The following is a 27,682-nucleotide window of genomic DNA, read 5'->3' on the forward strand; positions in this document are numbered from 1 at the left end:
TGGAATGAAAAGAAGGTGAAAGGAGTATATTGGATACTGGTGAAAGGATCTGTGAAGTGGGGACAGGGCTCCCAACCCAAAGGACATGGAGACAAAGATGACAAAATAAGAGTTCGAAATTTTATTGTGACTGAAATTCACTGAGGTGGGAGTGCAAGGGGATGAAGCTGAGTCCTTTTCTGGGCTCAGATTGTTCAATGGAGAGAGAAGGGTCGGGTGGTCTGGAGAATACATAAAAGGTGGAATTAGAGGAAGGGATGGTGTCAGAAAAACATGTGCCTTAACACCTGAAAGAAAGGGAAAAACATTTTCTTGTTGAAGAATCACATGAGATGAATAAAGAAACGGAACTGGTGACCAGGACAATTTTGAGTCAGGGTGATTGGTCTGTTGGTGAGAGTGGTCAAGTACATGTATGTGGCAGTTTATGGCACTGAACATGGATCTCGGGCTGTGGCAAGAACAACAGTTCAGGGGACACTAAATGTCTTGAAGCCACCTGCAATCCTGGATAGGTTCAAAACATCTTCAGTTGGAATATGGGGCAAGTCAGAGCTGGTGACAGTGACAGCAGTATCTCCTTTCTCTGTGAAAGTGAGTTTTCAATATCACTTCATCAAATACCAGAAGGGAAATGGAAAGCAAAAGGATTAAACAAGATGAAACGGGAAAATGGAAATCCCATCTGAGAGAAGAGCAGAAATTATTCAAAGCTCCTTAAATAAAAGTTGGCAGTGAATTCAACTTTAAAACAAAATCAAGATTGCGCAGAAGGCAAAAACTTAAAATAAAAGCATTATGCCGGAGAAACTTAGCAGGTCTGCTGAAGCTGTGAAGAGAGAAACAGAATTATAATTTCAAGTCTATTAAGACTCTTCAGGAAATGAAGGGAGAGAATGAGAGATGGAAAATGATGTGTTTAATATTATAGGAAAAGGTGGGGAAGAGCATGTGAAACAGAAAAGAAGGTAAGGCTAAAGTTAAAGGGTGAGTGAGATTAGATATCATAGGCATCACAAAAAAAAAGCAAAGGGAGTGATAACAGTTATCAAAAGACAGGTCCAAAGTAGATGTAATTAGCAGATTCTGTTATTAGCAGAGTATCGGTCAGCTATGCTGAGAGCAAAACAAGAAAACCAGATGTAAAGTATGGAAAGTAAAGTCCTCCAGGCTAAACAGTCAAGCTGAGTGGTCTGAATTCACAAACTGTCGTTCAACTGCAGAAAAGAAAACTCCGCCCTCACCTTGAAATAAATATTGGGTTTAGGCTTGTTTAATCGTATTCCTACAGACTCCAACTCCTTTTCCAGTAAATTTCTAGATGAATGAAAGAAAGCCCAATTTCAGTTTATTCATTAATCTATTGAAACAGTTTAAACGAAGTATAACTCATGCATCGCAATCGAATTCTGAACATAGTAGTAAACACAAGATTCCCCCATTTTTTTAAAACCAGCTGACGAAGAAATGCTGTTTTATGGTGCTGTCTAAAACTTGAGAATGCCCTAAATTATTTTTGAAACGTAGCCACTGCTGCACTGCAAATAGATGATCGGGTAACAGCCTCCAGCTGCTGATTCCTTTCAAATATCTTTAAACAATCTGTTCACACATATTATGACACACATGACTCCACGACTTCTGAAGGAGGTGGGATATGAACCTAGCTATACTGACTCAGAGACAGGGAGATTACGACAAGAACCCGCTGATTCATTTTAATCAACTATGGATCAGCATGAGCTCAAACTTTGCTAAATTACCAAGCTGGTATTAGCAAACGAGTTGGAGTAACTTCACAATAAAATATTACTACTGTATAGTATAAAGGAGTCTTGCAGCAGTACCACTACCTCTGGGCCAAAAGATCCATATTCAAGTCCCATTTACCACAGAAGTGTGTCATAAAATGTCCAAACAGATTGTAAAAATATATATTTTTAATCAACTACAGCATGTTGTTCAAAAAGTGTAATAATATAGCTGATATAATTTAAGCTAAAGAAAATTAGGTACTGAGCAAAGGAGTCATTTGATGTCACACAGATAATTGTTCTCAAAGCTGAATTTCTAATTGTGTTGAATTATTTAAAAATCAAATCAGAACAGCGATCAAGATCCTTCAACTGCACTCCATATCTGAACCTTTAATCTATGTTTTCACTTTTCACATTCTATCAATATGCTATATTTCCAGGTTATTTATCTCCTTCTCAAAACAACATTCGCTGACATATTTGTTGCTTGTATGTATACACACATGCACATTTCTGGTTACATACCTCTGCACATCACCCTTTGTTGCATCCAGCATCATTATTACAACATCTGCTGTTCGAGCAACTGCAATCACCTGTCGACCACGACCCTTACCTGCAAGGAATTATTAAATAATATTTTATCAATCGACCGTTCCAAATCAGATTTCAAAAACAACTTAATCATCATTGTATTTCCAGAAATTTGAAAGAGTTGTTGTACTGTAAGTTTGTCAAGAAGTATTTATAAAAGACCCCGAAGTGATTTGTAGAAATCAAAGCACTTTTAAAAAGTAGAATCTTGGTTCTTAGTTATAAAATGTACAGCCTCACGAATCCAACCAGACATTTCCAAAGATACCTCATTTAATTCAACTGCTACAAAAGCCATACCGTTCATGTGCAAAAGGACTCAGCGTCCCATCATTCCCACAGCCTCTCCTTCAAACCAAAGAAAGACGAAGGGAAAAACTGAGTCTAGGACTCTGCACACATTTTTCCCACCGCAGGGGAATCCCTACACCTAAACCAATCTAAGTAATTCCAACTCAACAAAAATATACACAGACCTTGAGCTGCTCCTTCAATGATACCCGGCAGATCCAAAAGCTGAATGTTAGCTCCTTTATGCTGCATTATAAAACAAAATAATTAAGTTATCTCATGTTTAAAAAAGTATTAAAGACCTGCTCAGAATTGTTTTAGAATTATACTTTCTGGCTCATAGTTTAAAGTTAAAAATTTCCTGTCCTATTTAATGTATGGAAATTTTTTTGATTCACAACTAGAAGCTAACTACAACAGGAAGTCTTGCCAGTGTGTTCGTCATCTGCTTGTGCAGATGTACATCAACAGTTTGGGTTGTCCCTTTCCAATCTCTTCTCCCACTGATAAGAAAGTTCCTAATTTCCACCTTTCTTTCAATACAGATGAAATTAAGAAATTACCTGCAAACCTTCGCCCTATTTTAGGTGATATAGAGTAATGAAACTTGACAGTACAGATGACCATAAATCCTCCTTCTTGATTGAAGTCAACCAAAACAGTAAGAACATTTTATTAAATTCTCTAATCTGCTTATATTGTGTGAAGATTCACATTGGCACAATGGGTAAAGGACAGAAGTCCATGCTGTCACCACGTTATGAGCAAGTAATTTATCCCATTGAGCCAATTTAATAAGACCACGTTGCATGGCCAAACAAGATATAATACTTGCACATGCCTCATATTCTGTAATATCTTAGGATAACATATAAAAACATAAATCTAAGATTTGAAATCAACTGATTGTGTATCAATCAACAGTGATGAAAGAGTTCCAAATGTCTACAACTTTGTACATGAAGAGTTTCTTATTTTCACTCCTTAAAAAATCCTGGCTCTAGCTTTTAAGACTGTGCTTCCTCCTCTTAAGAATCTCCAAAAGCAGAAATAGTTTTTCTCTCTCTGCCCTATTTGTTTCCCTGAATGTCTGGAAAACATTGGTCAAATAATTTGACCTTCTAAAATGCCAGAGTTGAGTGAAGTAGCAGAGAACTAAACTTTTTCAGCCTCCAGGATTGGATTCTCATTCAGCTACAAGAGAAGTTGGATCATTGGTATCTGGTAAATGATTAAGGTTTAGAATTATATAACAGCTGGTAGTAAGGTTAATAAAATGTATAAAAATATAACTAAATATAACATTAAATACAATAATCAAATAAAAATTGAAAGAACTGCGGATGCTGTAAATCAGGACAAAAACAGAAGTTGTTGAAAAAGCTCAGGAGCTCTGGCAGCATCTGTGCAGAGAAATATCAGAGTTAACATTTAGGGTCTGGTGACCCTTCCTCACAATAATTGAATAGTTCCTTCGAACATATTAAAGATAGCAAGAGAGGAAATGTTCACAGTTGCAGGACATGGGAGTTCCTGGATACCAGTTTGATCCACAGCAAACAAGTCTACAGCAAGCATTTGAAGTTCAGAGAAATTTAGTTCAGACTTTATAACCTAGAACCACAGGCATAATGATTCATCAGGGAGGGGGACAGTTACCTGGAGTCTTTATACCAGTCAATCCTCTTCAGATTAGATCATCTGATCTGGAAAGTACTCAGGGACAGGTGTGTGAGACTGTGAGGGAGGCAGGTAAAGGATCCAATGGGCAACAGCACAGGAGCCTGAACATTAGCAAATGTCCAACAGATTTCAGTTTTTTCCAACTTTTCTGGATAAGTTAACATGGCACAAAAGCCAAAAGAAGGGGGAAAGAGGAGGAGTGTTGTGGATGAGGGAATAAGGTTGTGGTATAGTGACAGGGATAGTGTTAGGTTCTCTGCCACCAAGACTGAAAGTCCATATGGATGTGTTGAATTTAGTGTCGGGGATCGAGACATCGATCAGGGCTGGACAGAAGCTTGGAATGGGAATGGGAGGATCCACTTGTCATGGTTTATGTAGGTAACAATGACAGAGGAAGGACAAAAGAAGAAGATTCTGCACAGAGGAGCTCGCTACCAAATTTAGAGGCAGTGTCTCAAATGACAAATTGGCACAGGGTAAATCAGATTAGAAGGTTGAATGCTTTGTTCATGGTCAAGTCAGTTCAGTTTGATCTGTACTGACGTAAGATCGCTACCTGAACTGTACTCGGGCAGGTGTTCTTGCCAAGTGCATGCCTATGGAAGCAGAGAGAATTTTAAACTGAATAGTGGGGCAAGGGATCAAACTGGCAAGATATGGTAAATCAAACAGTAGAATCAGGTCCAAAGGGAAAGCTCTCAGTACTGGAAAGGTTAAACAGACCATGACAGGAAGGGATAGAAAGTATGAGTCTAAGAGTCAACCAACAGATAAGAATAGAATTTACAAACGGCTGAAAAAATAAAAGTAAAGGTTGAGTACCTGAATGGACGTAACGTTCAAAAGAAAACAGATGAACTGAGAGTATAGACAAAAATGGACAAATATCATCTGGCAGCTACTACAATCACAGCCAAAACCAGTGGGATGGAATTCAAGTGAACCGTGCTGGAACCTACGCTCCCTCTCATTTTATTTGTCCCTCCCCTGCTCTGCGGACACCTGTTGTCAGTGCACAAGCGCGACTTCCTGAACTGGAAGTCAATGCAGAACAATGCATCAGTACTTCAATCACTGTACACAGAATGTCAGAGCAGCCCATGCAATTCAGACAGAACCCTGACTGAGACCACTGACCTGGCAAATTGTATAACCACTGTATGATCCCTTTAGATCAGAAATCACAAATATAACTCCTTTATTCAAAAAGTGGGTAAACAGAAAGTAGGCAACAATAGGTCAGTTAGCTTGCCATCTGTTGTAGAGAAAATGTTAGTAACTATTTAATGAATTACAGCACGGCACTTGGGCAAGTTCAAGGTAACGAGGCAGAGTCAACTTGGTTTTCTGAAAGGCAAATCATGTATATCCAATTTACTGGAGTTCTTTGAAAAGCTAAGACATGTTGTGAATAATGGAGAACTGATAGATGTACTGTACTGAGGTTTTGAAAAGTTATTGAAGATGTCAGCTGTTGGCCTGTAGTCTTGTATGCTATGGCACTTTATGTGATCACCTAAACACTTAAACAGTGCACTCATTCCCTCTTCTAATACCCTTCAGGCAGTGGGTTCCAGATCGCATCACCATCTAGGTGAATTCTAAATCTCTAAAACTCTGAACCCTTTGTATTAAATCTATGGGGCCGGTTACTGAACCTTCTACTATGGGAAAGTTTTCTTTTGATTGAACCTATCTATATCCTCAAATTTGTACACCACAATTGGGTCCTCCCTCAACATTCTCTGCCTTAAGGACAACAACCCCAGCCTATGTAACTCTCTATATAGCTAAATCTTTCCAGCCCACACAACATCCTGATGAATTCGCTCTACGTCCTCTCTAGCACAGTTACATTCTTCTTAAAGTGTGGGAACCAAGAACTCCACACTTCATTCAAACTGTGGCCTAATCAACATCTCACACGGCTCCATCATAGCCTCCCTTGATGTAATCAATGCCTCAAATAATAAAGGCAAATATCCCATATCCATTCTTAACCATCTTTTCCACCTATCCTTTTGCCTTTCAGGGTATGTGGAGATGCACATCAAGGTCCTGCTGATCATTTGTGCTTTGTAGGGTCCATTCATTGTGTATTGCCTTGCCTTGTTAGTCTTCCCAAAATATATCACAGCACACTTTTCATTAAATTCCGTTCGCAATTGTTCTGCCCAACTGACCAGCCTATCTATTTTATCCTATAGTCTAAGGCTTTCCTCTTTGCTATTTACCACACTATCAATTTTCATCTCATCTGCAGATACACTGATCACACCTGGTACTGTTATGGCTAGATCGTTCGTGGTCACTACAAACAGCATGGTACACAACACTGAATCCTGCGTATGCTACTGGACACAAGCGAAACATAGAAATGCTAAGGGGTCTTGGCAGGGTTGATGTGAGGAGGCTGTTTCCTCTCAAAGAAGAATCTAGAACTGGAGTTCACTATACAAAATCAGGGGTCACCCATTTAAGACAGAATTCAGACATTTTTTTCCCCCCTTAAGAGTCAGTAGTCTTTGGAACTCTGCTTCTACTACCTTTTCAAGAAGATTCCTTGAATATTTTTAATGCATAGTTAAATGAGATTCGTTTTAAGTGAGAGGTTATTGAGGATAGGTGGGAATGTGGATTTGAGGTCATATTCAAATCAACCATGATTTTATGGAATGGTGAAATGGCCTAATCCTGTTCTTGCATTGTATGCGTGTATCTTAATTTCAATCCAAACTGAAGATTTTCCATTAGTTTTTGACTGTTGAAATTTTCACATTCTATCCTTTGTTTTCAAATGGTTGGGTGTGCATTTGTGCTTGTGTGTTTGGGATTCTGAGAATTTGGTTTTACTTCCAGATCACAACTTAGATGTTAACCAATGTTTGCCACTTGTGTTACAGTAAATGGGATGATTTTGCATTTTTAATGATGCTTGGTGAACACAGAAACAAGGAGTAAGAGCAGGCATCTCAGCACTTTGCCATTCATCAAGATCATAGTTGGCTTAATTTTCACCTTAACTTTATACTCTTGCTTTATAATCTTTCATCTCCCTGGAAAACAAGAATCTATCTAGTTCTGTCTTCAAGTTTTTAAAAATTCTGCATTTGCTGCCTTTTCAGAAAGGGAATTCCAAAGAATCTCAGCCCTTGAGGAAAAGATGTTCTCTCACCTCTGTTTTAAATGAGCAATCCCTATGACCCCTCGTCCTACGTTCTCCAAAAGAGGAAACATTCTTGCACATCCACCCAGTTAAGTCCCTTTATAATCTAATGCGTTTCAATTATGTCTCTTCTGACGCATATAAACTCCAGAGGATACAGGCCTAGCCTGTTTAGCTTTTCCTCATAAGGCAATCTACTCATTCCAGGTGAAAGTCTCTTTTATTCTGGATAGGAGTATAAAAATGAAATTGTGATTGATCAACACATTTATACTAACATTGCGAATGGTAGGGCTTGACCAAAAGCACATTCCTCCCATCACAACTAGTGGGCAGAGCATGGTATAGTTCTAGCTTTTATTCCTCCATTAACAAAGCTCACTAGGCTCCTGTCACTGAATTTTTACCCTCAAAGACAAAATCAGTAGGAGCTGCAAACACCATGAGCCAGTACCTATGGTCATTCAGAAATAGAAGAAAACGCTTGCTATTCTGCAGATACATATATTGGAGCAAATTACCTCAACATTAGTGCTCTGTAATATAGGGATGTTCCAAAAAGATATTACCAAAAACAGCATTAAAAACACGACAGAGCTGTACCACACCAGTACATTAGTGCTCCAAGATATGTCGGTAGCACTTACAGCTGTTGAACTGTTTTAGAAATCAATTTAGATATAACCACAAAACATTGAGCTCCACAAATAATTATGGCTTGAAGCTATAAACAAAAACCCTACTGAGTTAGGATTCGGCTGCGAAGACACCTCAAGCCAAGGAGAGGTCGGGCAAAGCACCAACAACAATTACAATCGTGTCTCAAGACACACATTATGACACCAGTGTTGTTTATTCAGATTAAGAACCAGATAAGAGAACTTCTCACCTCTATGACTCCTGGGATACAGGTAAGGGTTGTGAATTCATATGAAGCTGCTTCACTTGCAGTGGAAGTCATCAAACTCAAGAATGTCGACTGAAACACAAATATTGCTAAACTTTAAGAAAAATTCAAAACGCAAGCTCATCACAATTGGTTGACTAACAATATTTTTGCCTATACTTCCAGGTTACTTGATAAATGTTTCGATCTTTCTCCTTGTTGTCCCATTTTTTGTGGCTTTAAGAGTTGGTTGCTGCTTGGACATTGAGGCGATTGGGGATCTTTCCATATATATCAGGCAACCTATATTTATTACAGCACCTTTTATACCTCTTAAACAGTTTGTAAATTCTTTAATATCACCTTTGACTTTAATATCTGCTTGAACCACTGAAAGTTGTGGGATTTCAATATTGTGCTTTAGCTGAAAGATAGAAACTCATAACATTGAGAAACATCTGAAATGGAGGTCGCAAAGCAAAATTCTGATGCAGAGTGAACAGTGTTACAAAATATGCCAAGTTGCTGGACATACAATATTTCATTAAACTTGTTTATTCTTGGCTATAATTAAGTTTGCATTGTCAAAAGATGAAATATATTTTCACAGAAAGCAAAATTTATTAGCCATTTATTGATGATTTGCAGCCTTCTTTTACTTCTGTGATTTTAAATTTCATAATCAACGACAGCAAGCTTATGTAGTCTCTCTTGACTAAGACAGCACCTATTTGGAAACCTACTCAAAATTACCACTTCCTCACAGACTCCAGTAAGTACCACTAAGGTCCAAAAATGATGATGATACTAAGAAAAAATCAGAACTATGTATAGTTTCATGCAGGACTTTCAAGGTGAAATGTCAGATCAATGCAGTTTTGGTGACTAATATTTTCAAAGAGGCTATCTAAACTCGTTTACAATGGAAGTAATGGAAAGCATGCAGAAAATGGGAGCAGCGTTATCAAAATTGACTGAAGCCATGATCAAAGACTGGGAGAGCCATAACAAAGCAGTATTAAAAAGAAATACAGGGTCAGGGATGATTTCCCCATGATGATTTTCTTACTTGTAGCACAGTTTTCAGGCTCTGACACTCTTGAAACACTAGTAATTAGAGCCAGAAAAGAGACATGGATCTAAACTCCGAGAACACTTTGAAGTACAACTAAACTGTAAATGGAGCTGTGACTATCTCATGGAGTGGGGGATCGGGCTAGGAGGAGAAGTCCTGGAACAACTCTTAAGTATGAACATTATGTACAGGGTCTTGCACAGGTTTGCCTATTGCGGCAGAAGCCTTAAGTAATGGATTTAATAACTAAGGCCACGACACATGATTGTATATTAAGAGCAAGACGTAATGTTTAAACTTTGCATACAGTAGTAAAAAAAACTGAACGTCAAAATAGGAAATGCATCACAAAAAGTCAGGAACATACAGAGTATGGGCAGGTTAAAGGTCTGAATGTATTTGAAACAATACGACATGTTAACAATAGTATTTTTCATTATTTACTCCAGCTTGTTTAACTATTCCTACACAGTTCACAATTATCAAGAGGCTAGCATGATGGTGAAGAGAATGAAAACTACTCACATGCTATGTTAATGTGTTCTTACCTTACCCACAGAAGGAAATCCAATTAATGCTACCCTGGCATCTCCTGACTTCATCACATCAAAGCCCTCCCCCTTTGATCCTGCAGCCTTTGAGGGCTCCAAGAGCTGTGCTCTGTACTTAGCAAGTTTGGCCTTTAATAAGCCCAGATGGTATTCAGTAGCTGTAAAACAGCAAAAAAATGTAATGAGACTCACACTTATGCTGTCGCTAGTCTTGTTTAGCAGACTGATACCACTATTGGAATTAAAAAAACTAAGTTGACAATAGAAAAGATTATTGATTCTTTCCTTCAAATGGATCCACGATCAGTATCTTCACTATTGTTCTACTGCTGAAAAGGCGAACTCCAAATCAAACACATTCTAAAATGAAGAAACTCGGATTAAACCATCAAATCCAAGTAACATTTCATCATGATTTGGATATATAATTCCATTCGGCATACACTATATCCATGGCGCTATATAAATAGACATAGCATAAATATATCCTTATGTTGACATTTGTCTAGTATAAGTAGTATATATAATTTACATAATATGTCCAACATATTATGCAATGTACCTATATCATATGCAGCATCTATTGCATACTGCAAATAACCATGTACACAATGTATCAGATGATCCACATGGCATATCCAGATAACTGTACATTCAAAAAATTAATAAGAGTTCCTTAAAAAGGGGAAAAATGTCATTTGGACTTTTAGTGAAATTGATGTAATGGCTATTCAAAAACATTAGAACATAAACAGTTAAGAAACAAACAGTCATGGGTTGAACTTGGATGAGTATGCTTGTAATGCTTAATCCTGTCCATATGAATGGTGATTGGCTCCAATATCATCCAACAAAACAATCCAACATACTTGCACTGCTGTTTCTTAACTAATTGCAGACTTAAGTTTCTAACATTCCTTTAATATCACGTTTTCATCTCCTACGAGTACATTCACAAGTACTGTTTGAAAGTCCATGTGCACACATTTCCTTGATTTCCATCGTCAACTCTTGTTACTTCATCAGATACACAAACAGGTTAGACATCACTTGATTTTGACAAATTCATCTAATGCCACTAAAGAAGTAATTTAGCCTGTCATGCTTGATTATTCCTTTTGAATTTTGTATTTGTGCTTGCTGATGATTTCTTATACTTTTCCTATCAATGGTACAACAGTAATGTGTCTTTATTTACAGGTTAATCCCTCTGCTGTTTTTCAAACGGTTGTGCAATATTTCCAATCTACCAATCTTCTGGCATTACTCACAGATACATGAGCATTCTGTTTCTGAAAGAGTGATCCAAAGGCTTGAAGTAATCCCACCACAGCCACTGAGAATTTAAGTTGATTTAAATGAATAAAAAAGTTTTAGAAACCAAAAGCGTGAACATATCAACAAGGGTAACCATTGTGAATATTCAGCATGGCTTACAGACTCCAGATCTACAGCAATGTGGGTGAGTCTTTAGTGCCCTACAAAACAGTTGAGCAAACTACTCAGGCGCATAGAACCGCTTGAAGCAGTTTCAGACAGTAGCTTAGCACCATCTTCTCAAGGATAATTAGATAACAGTAACAAAATGTTGCCTTTGTCAGCAATATCAATTCTCTTTTACATTATCTGCTAACCTCTTCTCATTCTAATTGCCTGTCTACAACTTTCCCTGCAGTCTTTACATTGCCTGAGTGTTGACAATACTCTGTAACTAACATATGCTATAAGCTTTTTTATATTTTGTTTTAGTCTCCACTTCCTTTGTCAGTCATGGATCTCCAGCTTTGGATGCCTGCCCCATACAACCTTTAGTGTGGCATACAACTAAAGTGTCACCACAATGAAGCTCTGCTATTGTTGGATGAATGCTGTCCCTACCAATCTTTGATTCCAGTTTACTTATGTTAGATCCTTTCTCAAAATAATGAAATTAGATGTTTTACTAGTTGGATATTTTCACCTTTAAACTTTTCTTTTATCCCATTACATACATACTTTAAAGATAAATTTCATTCTAATCATTGCCGTCCAACTGTTCTCCCATTGGCCTACTTTATTTCCCAGATCCATATTCAGCATCTCTTCGTTTTTTGTTCTACTCAAAAAAATTGATCAGATAACTCTCTTTTGTGCAATTCTCTGAACCTTCAAGTATATCACTCTTGGTAGTACTGTATTTTTATCCTTGACCTCCAATCCTGTTTTTCCTCTCATTTGTTTTATTTCCTTTTGGATCCTTCCTGATTTTAATGTAGTTAGGAATGTTTAGTAGCTATCCACACTTCAAGCACGTCCCTTGTTTCAGGCACTAAATAAAACAAATGTGGTAAGGATTGTCTGAGTTAAACAACATTAATTGTACTTCCAATTAATTGTTCATCCAGCCTCACATTTTATTATCTATTAATTGTACTTCTGGTGGACCATACACCACCTTGTCACCTGGGAGTATTGGTGCATTTTACACAATTACCAAGTTGTGGGGATAGGAGAAGATAGTGAGTACAAGGTCAGCTGGCAAGTGTACAGAATACAGGAGTTGTACAGTGGGGTCTCAAGGGTGCAGGGGTGTACAGAAGGTGGATAACATAGATGCGGTGTGCTGCGGGCTCTTGGTGGCGTCCCTTCCTGTGAGCTAAGGAGGGCTAGGTTCAAGCTCCACCTGCTTCGGGGATGTTTAAAAATATCCACAGAGAGCTGAGCTGTACCCAAGTCGGAGGTGGGAGTTGATCACGGCGTAGAAAATACACGATGTCCAGGCATCTGCGTGTGAAGTAGGGCTTGGATGCAGGAGTTGTATGCATGTGGTATGTTTGAACAGTTTGGGGGACGGTTCGGTTGTCCGGATATTTGGAGCAGGAAGAGACTTGAACTCGGGCCTCTTGGTCCAGAGGCAGGGTCACTATCAGCGTGCCACAACAGCACACCGTACTGGGGCTGTGTCAGGAGTGCGGTTTGGGACGAACGGATCAGGGGTACACATAGTGTTGAGGGAAGGAGTGTGTTTGTGGGGTGGGTGAATAATGATTTTTTTATTCCGGGCCCCTACCTTTGTTTTTCTGGGTCCGCGAAATCTCTTTTTCGATTTCCGAGATTTTCTCTAAAATCCCCATGCCTGCAGGCTCTTGTGTGATTTTTTTCCCCCTCTGTCTCTCTTCGGGAAAGTCGGCGAATATTCTACGAGATTCTGGAAACTTCCCGCGTGGACAACCCAGGAACCGGAAGCTGACGTTGAGGCAACAGGCAGTTTCGTCCCCGGCCGCCGGGGAACTGCCTGATCATTCAGATATTTAAATTCTCTCTTTCCAGATCGCTCTGAAATAGGATAGATTTTTTTTTGGTCGCCGTTCTCGTTTTAAAAACATCCCGCGATGTACTGCCGTTGGTAGTCTTTTAGTCTTCGCCTTTCCCACGACGATCCTGAAACTTTGTTGTCAAATCCCTAAAACTTTTTGCTCACTCAAGAGATAGCAAGAAATGCCGATGCCGGAGTCTGAGATAACAAGGTGTAGAGGTGGAGGAACACAGCAGGCCAGGCATTAGAGGAGCAGGAAAGCCGACGTTTCGGGTCCGGGACCCTTCAGAAACTTTTGCTCATTGTTGGTTTATTTTCTGCTCAATTGAGTCCGTAATCGAGGAATTTAAGAAATGGACTTTCTTATCGTCTTATGAAGACCAGTTTTCATTCGAAACATTTAAAAGATGTTAGTTTCGTTCGAATAGGAAAAAAAGTTTCAAAATTTGACGAGACAAAAAAAACTGCAGATGCTGGAATTCAAGGTAGAGAAAGGAGGCTGGAAGAACACAGCAAGCCAGGCAGTATCTGAAAGAAAGAAGTCAACGTTTTGGGTATTACCTTCTTTAAGAACTGAATACAAGGTAGGGGAAAGTTGCAGATAAAGGGCGGGGGAAGAAGCAGAACGGTTGTATTCGCTGCTTCCACCCCTCCCCTCCCTCTTTTTAACTACAGCTTCCCCTGCCACCACATTCAGTCCTGAAGAAGGGTAATACCCAAAACGTTTGTTTCTCCTTTCCTCCAGATTCTGCCTGGCTTGCTGTGGTCGAGCTTTGATATGTTCGTTCACAAGTAATTATTTGCTTCAAATTACTAACAAGGTGACCAAACATTCTTCTGTTTAGACCATTTCAACAAAACAACGTTGTTGGCTCCTTTCCAATGGGTAGTTTTATCCCATGGAGACCAGAACCTGTTATTTTTGAAGTAGCATCTAACTAACATTAAGTGCATACAATCTGCTTTTCAATTCTTGAAATTAGCTCCAGGTCTAATGAAGCCCCCATACTTCTTTATGAATTGTGTACCCGAACCTCCAGATTCCTCTTGTTTAAATTTATTACTCAAGCAAAATGCCCTTACCAAAAAAGATAACTTTACTATCATTGAGTGTGAAACTATTTCACCAATGATGCAATCTGCTCAGAGTAACTGCTTATTGTTTGTATTATGAAGAGGTAGGACCAATTACGAGGAGGATCTCTCCCAACAGTGTAGATATTTTCCAATCAATCAACCTATTCACAGATGTTATGACATATCTCTGGTGCAGGTGGGATTCAAATCCAAGTCTTTTGGCCCAGAAGTAGATAGACACTGCAACTGCCCCACAAGGACCCATTGCCCCACCACTATACGTGAGGGGTCAGTTAGCGGAGTTGGTTGGACAGCTGGTTTTCAACACAGTGATGCCAATAACATGAATTCAATTCCCGCACCATTTGAGATTACCATGATCACTCCTTCTCTACCTCTCTCCATGCCATTAGTGTGGTTACCCAAAAGTTAACCATGGGTCATCTTTCTAATTACAGAACAACACTATGATGCTCTGGGACTACAGTGACTTCACCTTGTACTGAAAGGTGATATATCCCAATCAAACAAACATTACTCCTCAAGTGAAGAGAGATGATGACCTCATAGTATTGTCACTGGACTGTTAATCAAGGGATTTGGTTAGTATGCTGGGGACCAGAGTTTGAATCTTGCCACAATGGATGGTGAAATTTGAATTCAGTAAACATCCAAAATTAAGAGTGTAATGATGACAATGAGTCCACCATCGGAAAAACCCACCTGGTTCACTCGTCGTCTCGAGAAGGAAACTGCCAACATTACCTGGTCTGGCTGAAATGGGACTCCAGGCCCATGGCAATGTAGTGAGTTCTTAACTACCCTTCCAGGCAATAAATGCTAGCCTAGCCAGCAATGCTCACATCTCATGAATAAATAAAACATTAGTGTTTGAACTTTAGCCAAATTAGTAGTGCGCTTTACAAAAATAAAATTGGCAGTTTCATACCACAGAGCTGCTTTTCAATGACAAACTATGAGCTACTTTTATAATCTCAATGTTTCTGTAAAATTGTCCTGCTGGATTGGATACAATTAATGGTATCATGAATAAAATCTAATTGGTTTAGATTTTTCTCAAGTTAATGTGCTAATATTATGAATATTCCAATTTTATTCCCTGGAATGCATTAAAGTAATATTCAATTCCATTTACAAGAGAGGAAAAGAATTCAAACTCCATGAAGTCTTTCACAAGGAACTTTATTGTATGTGGTACCCTCACTTATTTCACCACAGACCTGAAACTTAAAGCTCCTGATGTCTCATGAACAATGCAATGTAATACAACATTCATTTCCATGCTTTGATTTATACAGTAAAATCAATTCATTTTCAAAACTAGTTTGTTGCTCTCTTCCAAGTGTCTTTAGGTCAAACTCAGCTGTTTTACCCTAGTCATCCATCCTGCCTCCCACTTACACAACTCTTCATGTTTTAATTTTAAAAAAAAGGACTTTCAGCTTACTTTGTGGAATTCCAAAAAATGTACAAGTCAGAGAAAAAGGAATTCTTGACCTGTGTGAAATTAGAAATTGCTATTTTCCAAAAAAGGTTGCAATAGGATAAAGCAAAATACTGCCCTCACTTTTACACGTAGGTTCTAATATTAGAGTCTGTTCAGATTTTTTTTTAAATAGGAGAGATTTCAATTAAAAGAATGCAAACCTAATCAATGCAAAATCTTGATCCAAGGGTGAAATTCCATTCTATTCACTCTCACTTCATTCAGGACACACACACACACACACACACACACACACACACACACACACACACAGGCACACATACTAAAGGAGACATACATCCTGATTCAGGTATAGCATCCTTCTTGGCAAATCAGTAAAGCATTTATCAAGATTTAGCTATCGTTATACAAGTCACAATGGACAAATTGGCTGGTGCAATAAGTTTGTACAAGTGGTGGTATTAATTCCTTTGTACATCATTGGCTTACAATGCTTGGAAAATAATTTTTCTTCAATTTTATATGAAGAGGAAGCAGTAACTCCTCCCTTGGATGTTGAAATGCTGTGAAGTTGCATGATAATTTCACTTTTATTGAAATCCTAGTTATAATATTACAAGCTTGCCCATTTTATTCAATGTTAAATTTAATTTGAATACTTAACAGTTCTATAACTAGAATTTCAGTCAGTGTAATGGTTAGTACAGGAAATTTTCATTTTTGCTGTGTACGCATTTTAACATCCTGCATATCTAGTCGTAAGTAGAAGAAAAATTGTTTTTGCACCAATTTAATTTAAACATCTATATTTTTACAATTATATTAAATAGGTTGTCCAATTTGGAAACCTCTCTTCCTCTCCCCCACCCAATATTTAAGTGCAACATCCACCAACAACTGGATAGTCAGACCCATAGCTAGATCTAACATGAATTTTTTATGTTCATCTTTTGTGCATACTTAACCTGAAAACCCAATGCTTTGCACATGCTCTGCACAAAGGCTTTCCTGGGACAGGGCGAGATGGGCTTCAACCTTAAAATGAGAAATATACTGTGCATGAATTTTCCCACTATTGTAAGGTTAAGTTGAATATTTCTGTAAATCTGACAGAATTACATCAAGAAAGGCACACAGTATCCTTCTGTGAAAAGTTGGGTTAGCACCAACAATGGAATACTCTCTCCTGCCACACGCACCAAAAAGTACAACTCAAACTCCGCATGTAATACGCATAAGCAGGAAATTATGAACTTGCAGCCTGACAACTGCGTTCAAAGGATTTGATTTAAACCTCAATTCCCCAATTAGGTCACAGGTCTAACTAACACATTGCCAGGTATCCAATATATATATCACTTCAGAAATTCCCTATACAACTTGAGTCATACAGAATTCAGTTACTTGTTTAGAGTATTTAACTTCTTCTCTCCTCCAATACTGTTTTGTGGTATCTAAAACATCTGCTGCTGTTAGGATAAGGCCACTTCTGTTCTCCCATAAAAACCTAGCACAGAACATGTGCAACAGCACCAGTAGAGTAGATTAAAAAGACCATCTAAAGAATCCAAGCTTGATTAGCAATGTATAAAAATAGCAACAGCAAAAAGGGGAAAACAAAACAAAAAAAACAATAGCACGCAACTCTTATGCTATTGGCACATTAGTTCTTGTACAACAAAGTTAGAACAACAAAAAGAACTTAAATCCAGACACCAAAATTAAAAATCAATAAGTGCAGTTTAAATTAGCATTAAAAATGAGATTAAAATTAGTTCTTTTTTTTCCTTGGTGAAAACAAGCTCCAACAGTCATGCACTTGGATTAGAATATTGATGCTCGAGCTCCTCATTGTGTTGTGGTCAGTCTGTCAGCAGCAGAGAAAACAGTAATTGTTCTCATTGTTATAGAACATTTTGTTTCTCTTACTTTCTTCCCCCTAAACATTTCACCATCTGCTTACTCCCCTTCTCCCCAACTGTTCGAGGAGGGTTGTATTGCCGAATGTCACCGAAACTCATAGATGGGAGTGCTGTGTTCAGGGACATGTGTCAGGTTTAAAGACTGGTACCTGTTGGGTAGAACAAAATACTTAAGACTTCAAGATTCAAACCTATATTTGTACAATTAAATAAACAAACCAATAATTGGTGGCATGTCTCATAGCTTACTATTCTGCGACTTGAAACACTGTGTAATTGGGTTAAGAGAACATTAAGTTCATCACTAGGGTCCCATTCCCATGGTTGAATAGTTTAATTGTACAGTCTCAGTACCTAAAATTAAGCAATGTCATCAATACCCATTCACAATTCAGCCTTTACATGGAACAGTTAAGGAAGAACTGAACTCTTGAACAATGTAACTTTTGTTCATAAACCCAATTTTAAAGTCAGTGTCCCAAAATTTTCAGTACTTCTAATCAAATGTTTCAATTAGTAATGTGTCTTAGATTTAAAATTTTACTTCTATAATCTCTAGTATCCTCGTAGTAAGTTAGAGAATGTAGTATTCCAAATACAGCAACAATATATAAAATAATGCACTTATATGCAGGGATTTATTCTTTAAGACTGTATGGTGCAGCTGCACCGTATTCTGGAGTACTGTCAAATCCAGCTCTGAAAGATAATAATTAGTTTTGTTTGCAAGAAGATTAAAGTCACTTCAAAAGAAGCAGAAAGGGATAAAGTAGGAAATTATAGGCCTGTAAGACTAACTTCATTTATGGAGAAGCTGCCAGAACCAGTTCTGAAGAAGTGAATGAGCATGTGGACAAGTACAAGTTGATCAGAGAATCAACACACATCAGTAAAAAGTATGTTGTCTCTAACAAACTTTAAAGCACTGCAGATGCTGGAAATCCGACATATAAACAGAAAATGTTGGACAACTCAGCAAGTTTGGCAGCGTCACTGGAATGAAATAAGTTGTTTAGTGGACGCTGTTCAGTCTGCAAGTGTGACTCCAAGTTTTTCTGGTCTGCTGTCATTTTAATTCTTTGCTTTCACGATTTCACTCCTGGCTTTTCCACTTTTGTCTCAACAATTCCAGCAAAGGTGAACTCAAGCTTGAAGAACAGCACATCTTTCAACTAAGCAATTTGCAGCCTTCTAGATGAAAGACTGAATTCAACAATTCCAGATCATAACCTCTGTCTTTTGGATGAAACATCAAAGTACACAAAACTGAACTCTGCGGATACCCATGAGAAACAGCCTTCCAGGCAAAATACATCCACCAACTACTATCCTTTGCTTCCAAGTTGGATCCTGTCACACTTCCTTGAACGCTTTGGAATTTTGTTTGTGCTAAGTCTGTCAAGTGGGGCTATGTAGATCACAAATGTGTTATGTACATTTATTATTCTCATTGCCTGCTAAAAATTCAAATCAAGTGAGTCAGACATTAAGAAATTAACACTGACTGCTTTGATTAATTAGTTCTTTTCCAAACGATCAACACTACCCCTTCAGAACATTTTATTTTCCCCACTGCCAAGGTTAGGTTGACTGGGCTGTAAACATTATACCTGTGGCCAAAGAGGATTGGAAGATAATACTGGAAGAGTGCCAACTTGTTTAAAAAGGGACAAAGAGGACAAGTAATTGCAGTCCAGTCAACCAGTTCTTTACTTAGACTTAAAGTAAAAAGCTGGGTATTAGATGGAAGGAGTATTGTTGGCACAGCATTTGGTCAGCAGCGATCAAAATAGATTTAGCTGTTGGTATGTTAAAAGGACAAAGACAGACCAGGAATAAAATCAGGGAAAGCACATTTTACTAAACTGAAGGGTGATTTTGCAGTAGACTGAAAACAGGTACTTGAAGTAAAATCATTGAATTCCCTCATTACAGACAATGAGCAGATGTGAGAAGATTCAAAGGAAATGTGTTCCCACAAAGAATAAGAATTTACTTTGAAGTCAACAGCCCGTATGATGTCAAAGCATGTACTGGGGTAACCTATGCTTGATGTTGAGAGCTTAAAACTTTGGAAATTTGGCATATAGAAAGTACAGGAGTAAAATTGAAAAGTAACTTTGGAAAGCAAAGGGAGGGCATGAAAAACATTGGGAAAAGAAGATCAAAGAAAACCAAAATCATTTTGAGAGGAACTCTCTCAAGTCTACATACAGAAGCAGTTTATGGAGGTGCAAGAAAGGCATGCTTCTTAATTCATAGTTTACACCTCTTCAAAGAAGATGCAGATGTTTTAGTTGAGTGTGAAAATTGAAGAAAATAACAATAAGCAAGAAGTAACATTTAAGGGTTTTAGTAATTCTAAAAGTAGATAAATTGCCAGGTCAGGATGATGCATATCCTGGGCCATTTAGGAAACCAAGGCTTGCCAACTGAAGAGATATTCATGATGCTGGCACCAGGAGGCAATATAGATGGCTTGGCAACGGATTAGGATGCAGGAGGTGTTCTCCGATTGCAGCAATGTATCAAATTGTGTAATTTTGGGAACAAACATACAATACTGTGGAAGCTAGAAATCTGAAACAAACAAAATGCTTGAGAAACTTAACATGTTTAGCAGCACATGGGGAAACAGGATTAACCTTGAGTCCAGTACGTCCCTTCTTCCGAACGGAGGGGGCTGAGAAACAATTTTTACATACTTTTGACAAATACCTTTGTTTTGGCATAGCCTCTGTCATTAGTAGTGGAGAAAAATGTAATTGGACGTAAATTAAGGTGTGAAAGGGGAAGAATTGGTCCTATTAAGTGCTAAGTGAACAAGGCACAAACAAGATTGTGGAGGGCACGGAAATGTTTAAGAAAAATGGAAAGCAGACATAATGCAATTATTTCTGAAGTGATTGAAATCAATGTTGAGATTTTGAGGCTGTAAAATGCCTAGCTGGAAAACGAGATGTTGTTTCTCAAGCTTGCATTATGCTTTGTTGGAACTTCACGACAGGCCTATGACAGAAATTTTAGCATGAGAGCAAAGTGGTTTATTGAAATACTAAGCAACTAGGTGGTCAGGGTCATTCCTCCAGACAGACCAGAGATGTTCTGCAAAGCAGTCATGTAGTCTGTGTTTGGTCTGAACAATGTAATGGAGACCACATTGTGAGCAGTAAATGCAGTAGACTAGATTGAAGAAAGCACAAGTGAAATCTGATTCACCTAAAAGGCATGTTTTGATGCTGGACAGTGAGGTGCTGAATGGACAAGTGTTACATCTTCTTGGATTGCATAACAAGGTGTCACAGGAGTGTGAAGCAGCTTGTGACAGAGGAGTAGACCAAGGTGGAGGGAACGTTCCCCACACAATGCTGACAGTGAGGGGAGGAGATGATGTGTTGGTGGTGGCATCTTGCTAGAGGGGGTGGAAACTAGTGAAGGATGATCCTTTGAATACTTGTCTCCGAGTTCACAAATTACACCAAATTTAACAGATTGGGAGCGGAAAGTGACAAGAAAATACAAAAAGATGAAAAGCATAAGCTGGGTGGAAGAAATTGGATAGTTTTTTCAAACTGCTGGCACAAACAAAATGAGCCAATTGACTTCCTTCTGTAATGTATCATTCTATAGTAGATGGAATTCAATGTGGGGAAGAATGATGTCATCCATTTTGGATCCAGGATGAAAGAAAGTATTTCCTTAAATGGCGATAAGTGCTGCTTAAGACCAAATCAATTTTGGTCAGCAGATAAAAATGGAAAGTATCAAGCAAGGTTAATAGTATGTTGACTGCTGTTCTTTTGAAGGTGATCCCATTGTAATCTAATCTTAATAAAATTAGAAAGAGCTTTGACAGCAGATACAAAGAAATTAGTTCCTCTAGTGTTTGCTTCCTAAAAATGGTAGAGTTTGGAGGTGATTTGGAATTCCCGAAACAGAAATCATGGACTTTCTTAAGGTAAGGGCAGAGGAAATGGGGGGGGGGGGGGGGGGGGGGAGAGAGAGAGAGAGAGAGCAAAATTACAATTTGAGATACAGATCCGTCACATAAAATTCAACATTACAACGGACTCAACTGGCTGAGATTTTTCTGAAGGGTCTAGGTTCGAAACGTCAGCGTTCCTGCTCCTCTGATCCTGCTTGCCCTGCTGTGTTCATCCAGCTCTACGCCTTGTTATCTCACACTCAACTGGCTAATGGCCCCCTCCTTCCTAACATTCACACACTCAAATGGGATGCATCAGAATAACCAATTGTGATATATTGATGATTTTCATAATCCTGGGTCAAAGTGCCATTCAAATTCAAACGTTTACTAGTTCCTCTCACCATTCTGAACTCCTGTGGTAATAATAGCCTTCTATCGAAGCTGTGGATTTTTGGAAGCAAATATAATAGAAGCCTGCGAAGGAAGCACCGCTGATGTCTTTGATTGTGTGGTCAGGGACTAGAAACTGTTCCTGTTGGCGGAGAAAGAAGAAGAAACTTGGTACAATTGAATCAATTTACAGAATAATATGACAAAACACGTTGTAAATTAGATGTTATTTTGTTTGCAAATGCATCATACCCATTGAGTTTTTCAAATATTGTGTAGATATCAGGAATGAATGAATCAAAGTCAATTGCAATGGCCAATAAAGGCTCATGTTTGTAAAGGAGGCAATGCACACTTTGTACATTTAGTGCCAAACAAATGAGGAGACACTTGCATAGATTAGTGTGATTAAAATATTCTGAAAAGCAATATGCTTCTTACATAGCTATGTTGTGAGGGAAAGCAACTTGCACATTGAACCTGCATACAAAATCACCAAGTTTTAATTGTGGGGAAGCATTACAGTGAATTTTCCTTGTGAGAAACTACATTACCAAGAGAGAAAAATCCAGAATCCACAAAAGATCATAAACAGTTTAGCTATGTAGAAGTACTGGAGGACAAAATGGTTGCTTATGGCTGCCAAAAACATTCTACAAGTTACATTCTACATAACAGGGAAATAAACCTACCCAAAAAAATTGGAATCTAAGCAGTGTTATTTCATGTTAAGCCACTTTGCTTGAGAATTTAATTCCCATCTAAACTATAGCATTTTAAAACTAAAATTAGAGGGAGGTACTTTTTGCTTAAAGTATCTCCCCCAGATGTCACTGAAAAATTGTAAATATTGACTATCATTTACAAAATTAGAGTGAAAAGGGAAAACAAAATGCTCTGGATATACAAAAATCAATAATAATAAAAAGGAGGAACAATCAACATATATATTTATACAACAGATATGGCACCTCAAGATATCCTCAGGATAATCACACACCACTTTACAACCAATGGAATACTTTTTAAACGCAGTCTCAGTTTTTCAGGCTTAGACTAATAGACTTGTGGATCTTGTGAGAAAACTGAACATATTAGGTATCAGCCCAGGATCAAGTCATAACATTCTTTCCTGCCTCGTTAAAATGTTCTTTGCTGAACTCCGAAGCCAAAAAAAACCTAAGCATTTAAGCTGTTGTTACTTCTGTAAAGTTACTTCAGTACGGAAGGAATGCCCCAGAAGTTGAGACATGGCTAGGTGACATTTATCCCATCAACATAATCAAATCTCTTTCCTGCGTTGGGGACCCTGCCGTATACCTGTAGGTTTTCCTACATTACAACAGAAATTATATTTCAAAATATATTTTCAAAATATATATACACATTTCAAAATTATATTTCAAATACTTGCCTGACTCTGAGGCACTCTGAATTATACAAATGCAACGTTATTTCATGTTTTTCAAATGCTGTTATACCTAGTTATTATCAGCATTCTGTTTTTATTGCAGATTTAGAACAAATATTTGATTTATATTATATCGCCGCTCTCAACTCCCGATGCTGTAACGTTACTAGTGGAGCCCCATTTTCGTCCTGCAACTCGCCTCCTCAAACTTGTTACCTTGTGACATGTCATCTTCAAAACTTAGTGCAAACCAAGTTTTTTGACCATGCTTTCAACTAATTTGTTTCATGTTTCAGCTCAGGTCTAATTCTACTTGACACTTTTCTCTACAGTCTGCTCCTCTTAACTCAATTGATTTAAACCGACTATTGAAAATCTATTTTTGCATTAAAGATCCACTTTTCTATGTCAGTTATATTACTTGTATTGGATTTTTTCCCCCCAAAAACACATCAAATTAGCATATAGTTAAAGAAATCAGGCATATCTAGGATTTCAGGCTTCTTTTGCCTTCAAGCATAACCAATGTCAATAGGTGTTAAGATTTCTAGACATTAGTACATTTCAATGACAAAACCAGTCTTGAAATTACAGGTCTAGAACTCATCAATAATTGCATGACCGGATTTTTTTTTACAACTTAAAAAAAATGGAAGTTTAAAGGGAGTAAGTAGTGCAATTTGTGAAAAGTTTTATTAAAAAGATATGATAGATTTGTAATAATCATTGAATTCACTTAATTATTCTACTCAATTATTTTACGCGTTCAATGATTGTAGTAGTTAGTGATGAACTGAATTTTGGACAAGAGTCATCTATTTTGCAAAATAAGTCATTTTCGAATTAATGTGGAAACTGTGTGAACTGGATAAATCATGGCAACAGCTTTAAGCATTAGATGAGCCCATCCAGCCAGTACTACCTGAGCAGCTGTGCAGGGAAAGAAATCTGAAATGAATGAGGTCCAAGGAGTCAACAAGAAGGTGATAAGCAAGAATAAAATCTGGGCCAAGCAGATAGGTCATTCAGTTTATTAAGCTCATTGTGTCATGGACCCGCTCCTAATATCCTGGAATTTCCAACAGCACTATGGGTGTACCTACCCACCACGGACTGCAGCAGTTCAATGTGGCAGCTCACTCCCACCTTCAATGACACACAGGAATGGGCAATAAATATTATTCCAACAGTGACACCCACATCTTGAGTGTAAACTGAAAACGCTACCTTCTGTTAATGACCTATTTTAAAAGGGATGCGATCTAAAACCAAAGGAGTCTTGTTACAATCTATAACCAGAATCCTTTCCTCATGTGTTGATTTATGTTTAAAAAAGTTAATTTATCCTGGTTCGTTGCTTGCTCTGACAGCCTGATTCACATGTCCATTGTCCCGTGACATATTTTTACAACTGTTTTGGACAAATTAGGCAAATGAATAAAAGACACTCGCCCAGACTCCTCTCTGTCTGCGTGACTTGTGTTTAATAAGGCAATAAGTACAGACTTTTAATTTATACACTTACTGTGCTGGCAGCCTTTGTGCACGAAGGATACTTTGAGGTCCTGTGTTTCGGGGTCGCAATCATGGAGGGAAGCTGCTGTGCATCGGCAGGTAGAGGCAGGCATGGCATCCACGTCGTGGAGCGGTTGTAGACGGGACTAAAAAGAGGTGTTGAAATTTATTTGAGTTGGAGGATTTTTACGGAGCAGTTGCAGAAGGATGAAGTCAAAACATTAATGAGTTCAACATCCTGGAAATCCTTTGCAATTTGAGGCAGTTTTTGTAGAAAATTTAGTCTGTTTATGTTGTGATGAAAAAAAAGAGAAAACCACGGTTCCTTTGCACCAGTATTCTTTTATTTTTCAGTGCACACGTGGTAATAATGGGATAAAAGTGCCCAAAGAGAGTGATTCTGGATGACTCTCCCTCCCCGCTAATGGAGAAGTGCCTTGCCTCTGGATGCCAGCTTGTTCCTTGCTTTCTTTCCACTTCCCTCCTTTACCTCCCCCTCCCCCCCCCCCCCCCCCCCCCCCCCCCCCCCCACAAAACCAATATTAATTGTGGGACAAATGGAAATGGAGTTTCACAGGAAATTAGAATGGATGTAAATTATTGATAATTTATTTGTTTGGTCTCATCATAATACAGTATCAGACCCTGAAAGTAAATTAGTAGTGTCTGACATTAAATGTTGGATATACTGACAAAATTTGATTACTTGTTAAAATGCTACTTCTTTCATGACCAAGTTGCTGTGCTTCAAAATAAATACTCTCAAAGTCATCATGCCCTTGTCATTTATAACAAAAAAATTAAAAACAGCAAAGCTAAGCCATTTAATCCTTCAAAATCTGCTCCACAATTTACGAAGATCATGGATGATTTTCTACCTCAGATACATTGGCCACATTATCCTATTCAGTATGCCTCAAGTCTCTAAAAAATTTAAAAATGAGTGCATTTCAGACTTGAATACATAAGGACGGAGTACCTAAAACTCTCTGATGCACAAAGTTCCAAGGTCTACAACACTGAAGACATTTCTCATTTAATTCCTAAGTACTTGATCCCATATTCTAAGACTTTTCCTTCCAGAATCTCCAGCTGGGAGAAACATGGTTTCAGCAACTACACAGTTAAGCCTCATTTTTCCAGATTTCAAAAGAGGTGGTCTCTCATTCCACTCAATCCTATGACAATCTTATCCAAACTTTCCTCATACTACAATGTCCCAATTTCAGGAATCCATCTTATGAAACATAATTACAGATCTTCTACGGATAGTGGACCTATTCTTAGGATAAAGGAAGTTAAAAACTTCAAAATGTATTTAGATGTGGACCAATGAAGGCCCATACAATCATACAAGGACTTCTTTACTTTTATACTTCAATTTGTTTGTGTGAAAGGCAAACGCACCATTTGCTTTCCTACCTCATGCTGTAACTGCATGTTAACTTCGTGATTCATGTACTAGGACATTCACATCCTAAGACAAATTTCTGAGTCTCATCTCATTCATAAAAATTCTGCTTCTCCAGTTCACCTTGCAAAATTAGTGAATTCCACAAGTCTTCATACTACAATCCTCCTACTACAGGCATTCCAGTTAATTCAAAATTATCCAAGTGCTTTTGCAGCCTCTTTGCCTTTTCCACACAGCTGATTTTTCCACAAGGATGCAAGTGATATGAGGAGTACACCATACAGCCATTGAATCTGATCCACCAATTCATATGACAGTAGCTAAGCTTGAGCTTCAATACCATTTTCCCACCTTCTTCCCATCCCTGGATTTCCACCATACACCTGTGTTATAACTCAGGTTAAAAATATAGTAAGTAATGGGACATCAGCCATCTTTCGGAACAGCAAATTTCAAAGGTACACAAATCTTTTGGAGGAGAAATCTTTCACCATATCAATTCCAAAATGATTGATCTTGTGTTTTCCTCATCTACCACCTGAGAACACACACCAAATTTACTCAGTCTGTCATGACTGGTTAGTCCTTCCAGCACAAGGATAATCTAGTGAATCTTTGCTGTACTGCCTCTAATACAAGTACATCTTAAATTAAGAAAACCAAAACAAAGCCGTGTATAATCATAGCAAGACTTTGTTCTTGCACTTAATCCCCTTCAATTAAAAGCCGAACTGCCTTTAATTGCTGATTCTAAATGTGTGTTCCGTGCATAAGTGCATCTAAGTCTTTCTGGTACCTTATGCTTCAAAAAAAAATTTCTCTATTCCATTTTTACAATCAAAAAGTGAATAAATTAACACTTCCCTGCTCCACCTGCCATCTTGTTGCCCACTTACTTCACTGTTGGAGCATTAATGCCCCCTTGATAACTTGCATTTCCTCTTAGCTTTGTATCATCAGCAAAATTAGATACATTACAATCTCCATTAATGATTTCAACATATAAGTACAAAGTAAACAGGTGGGGTCCAGTACTATCCTTGCTGCACTCCACTGATCATAGCCTGCCAACTTGAAAATGTATGTCTAACTCTATTTTGCACTAAATATGAGCCCTTATCATTTCTACTAACCCTTCAGTGGCACCTTATGGAATACATTTTCGAAATCCAGGTATAATTTACTAGCTCCCAAAGATCTACCCAAGTAGTTACGTCCTTAAAAAAAACTCAAACTTGTTCCTTTCATAAAACATA

The 27,682-nt window shown here is 38.1% G+C and overlaps 2 protein-coding genes across 3 annotated transcripts in view; both read right to left on the reverse strand.

Moving 5' to 3' along the window:
- The window catches only part of drg2 (developmentally regulated GTP binding protein 2), a 34,038-nt gene extending 20,800 nt beyond the window's left edge, over positions 1-13,238 (reverse strand). Inside the window, exons 1-6 of the mRNA XM_048552655.2 lie at positions 13,056-13,238; positions 10,004-10,164; positions 8,384-8,473; positions 2,828-2,888; positions 2,283-2,373; positions 1,245-1,317 (exon numbers count right to left, since the gene is read on the reverse strand). Of these exons, the coding sequence (XP_048408612.1) occupies positions 1,245-1,317; positions 2,283-2,373; positions 2,828-2,888; positions 8,384-8,473; positions 10,004-10,164; positions 13,056-13,119 (540 nt within the window). The 5' untranslated portion in view covers positions 13,120-13,238. The remainder of the gene's footprint in view (positions 1-1,244; positions 1,318-2,282; positions 2,374-2,827; positions 2,889-8,383; positions 8,474-10,003; positions 10,165-13,055) is intronic.
- A 2,329-nt stretch (positions 13,239-15,567) lies between these two features.
- Positions 15,568-27,682, reverse strand: part of gid4 (GID complex subunit 4 homolog) — a 47,638-nt gene continuing 35,523 nt past the window's right edge. Inside the window, exons 5-6 of one of the 2 annotated variants that reach the window (XM_048552657.2) lie at positions 22,098-22,228; positions 15,568-17,917 (exon numbers count right to left, since the gene is read on the reverse strand). In XM_048552657.2, coding sequence (XP_048408614.1) covers positions 17,854-17,917; positions 22,098-22,228 — 195 coding nt within the window. In that variant the 3' untranslated portion in view covers positions 15,568-17,853. Of the gene's footprint in view, positions 17,918-22,097; positions 22,229-25,022; positions 25,159-27,682 lie in introns of those variants that run through there. The other variant, XM_048552658.1, reaches the window with a different exon arrangement.

Source organism: Stegostoma tigrinum, chromosome 23 (genome assembly GCF_030684315.1).
Source record: "Stegostoma tigrinum isolate sSteTig4 chromosome 23, sSteTig4.hap1, whole genome shotgun sequence".
In the NCBI taxonomy this organism is placed as follows: domain Eukaryota; kingdom Metazoa; phylum Chordata; class Chondrichthyes; order Orectolobiformes; family Stegostomatidae; genus Stegostoma; species Stegostoma tigrinum.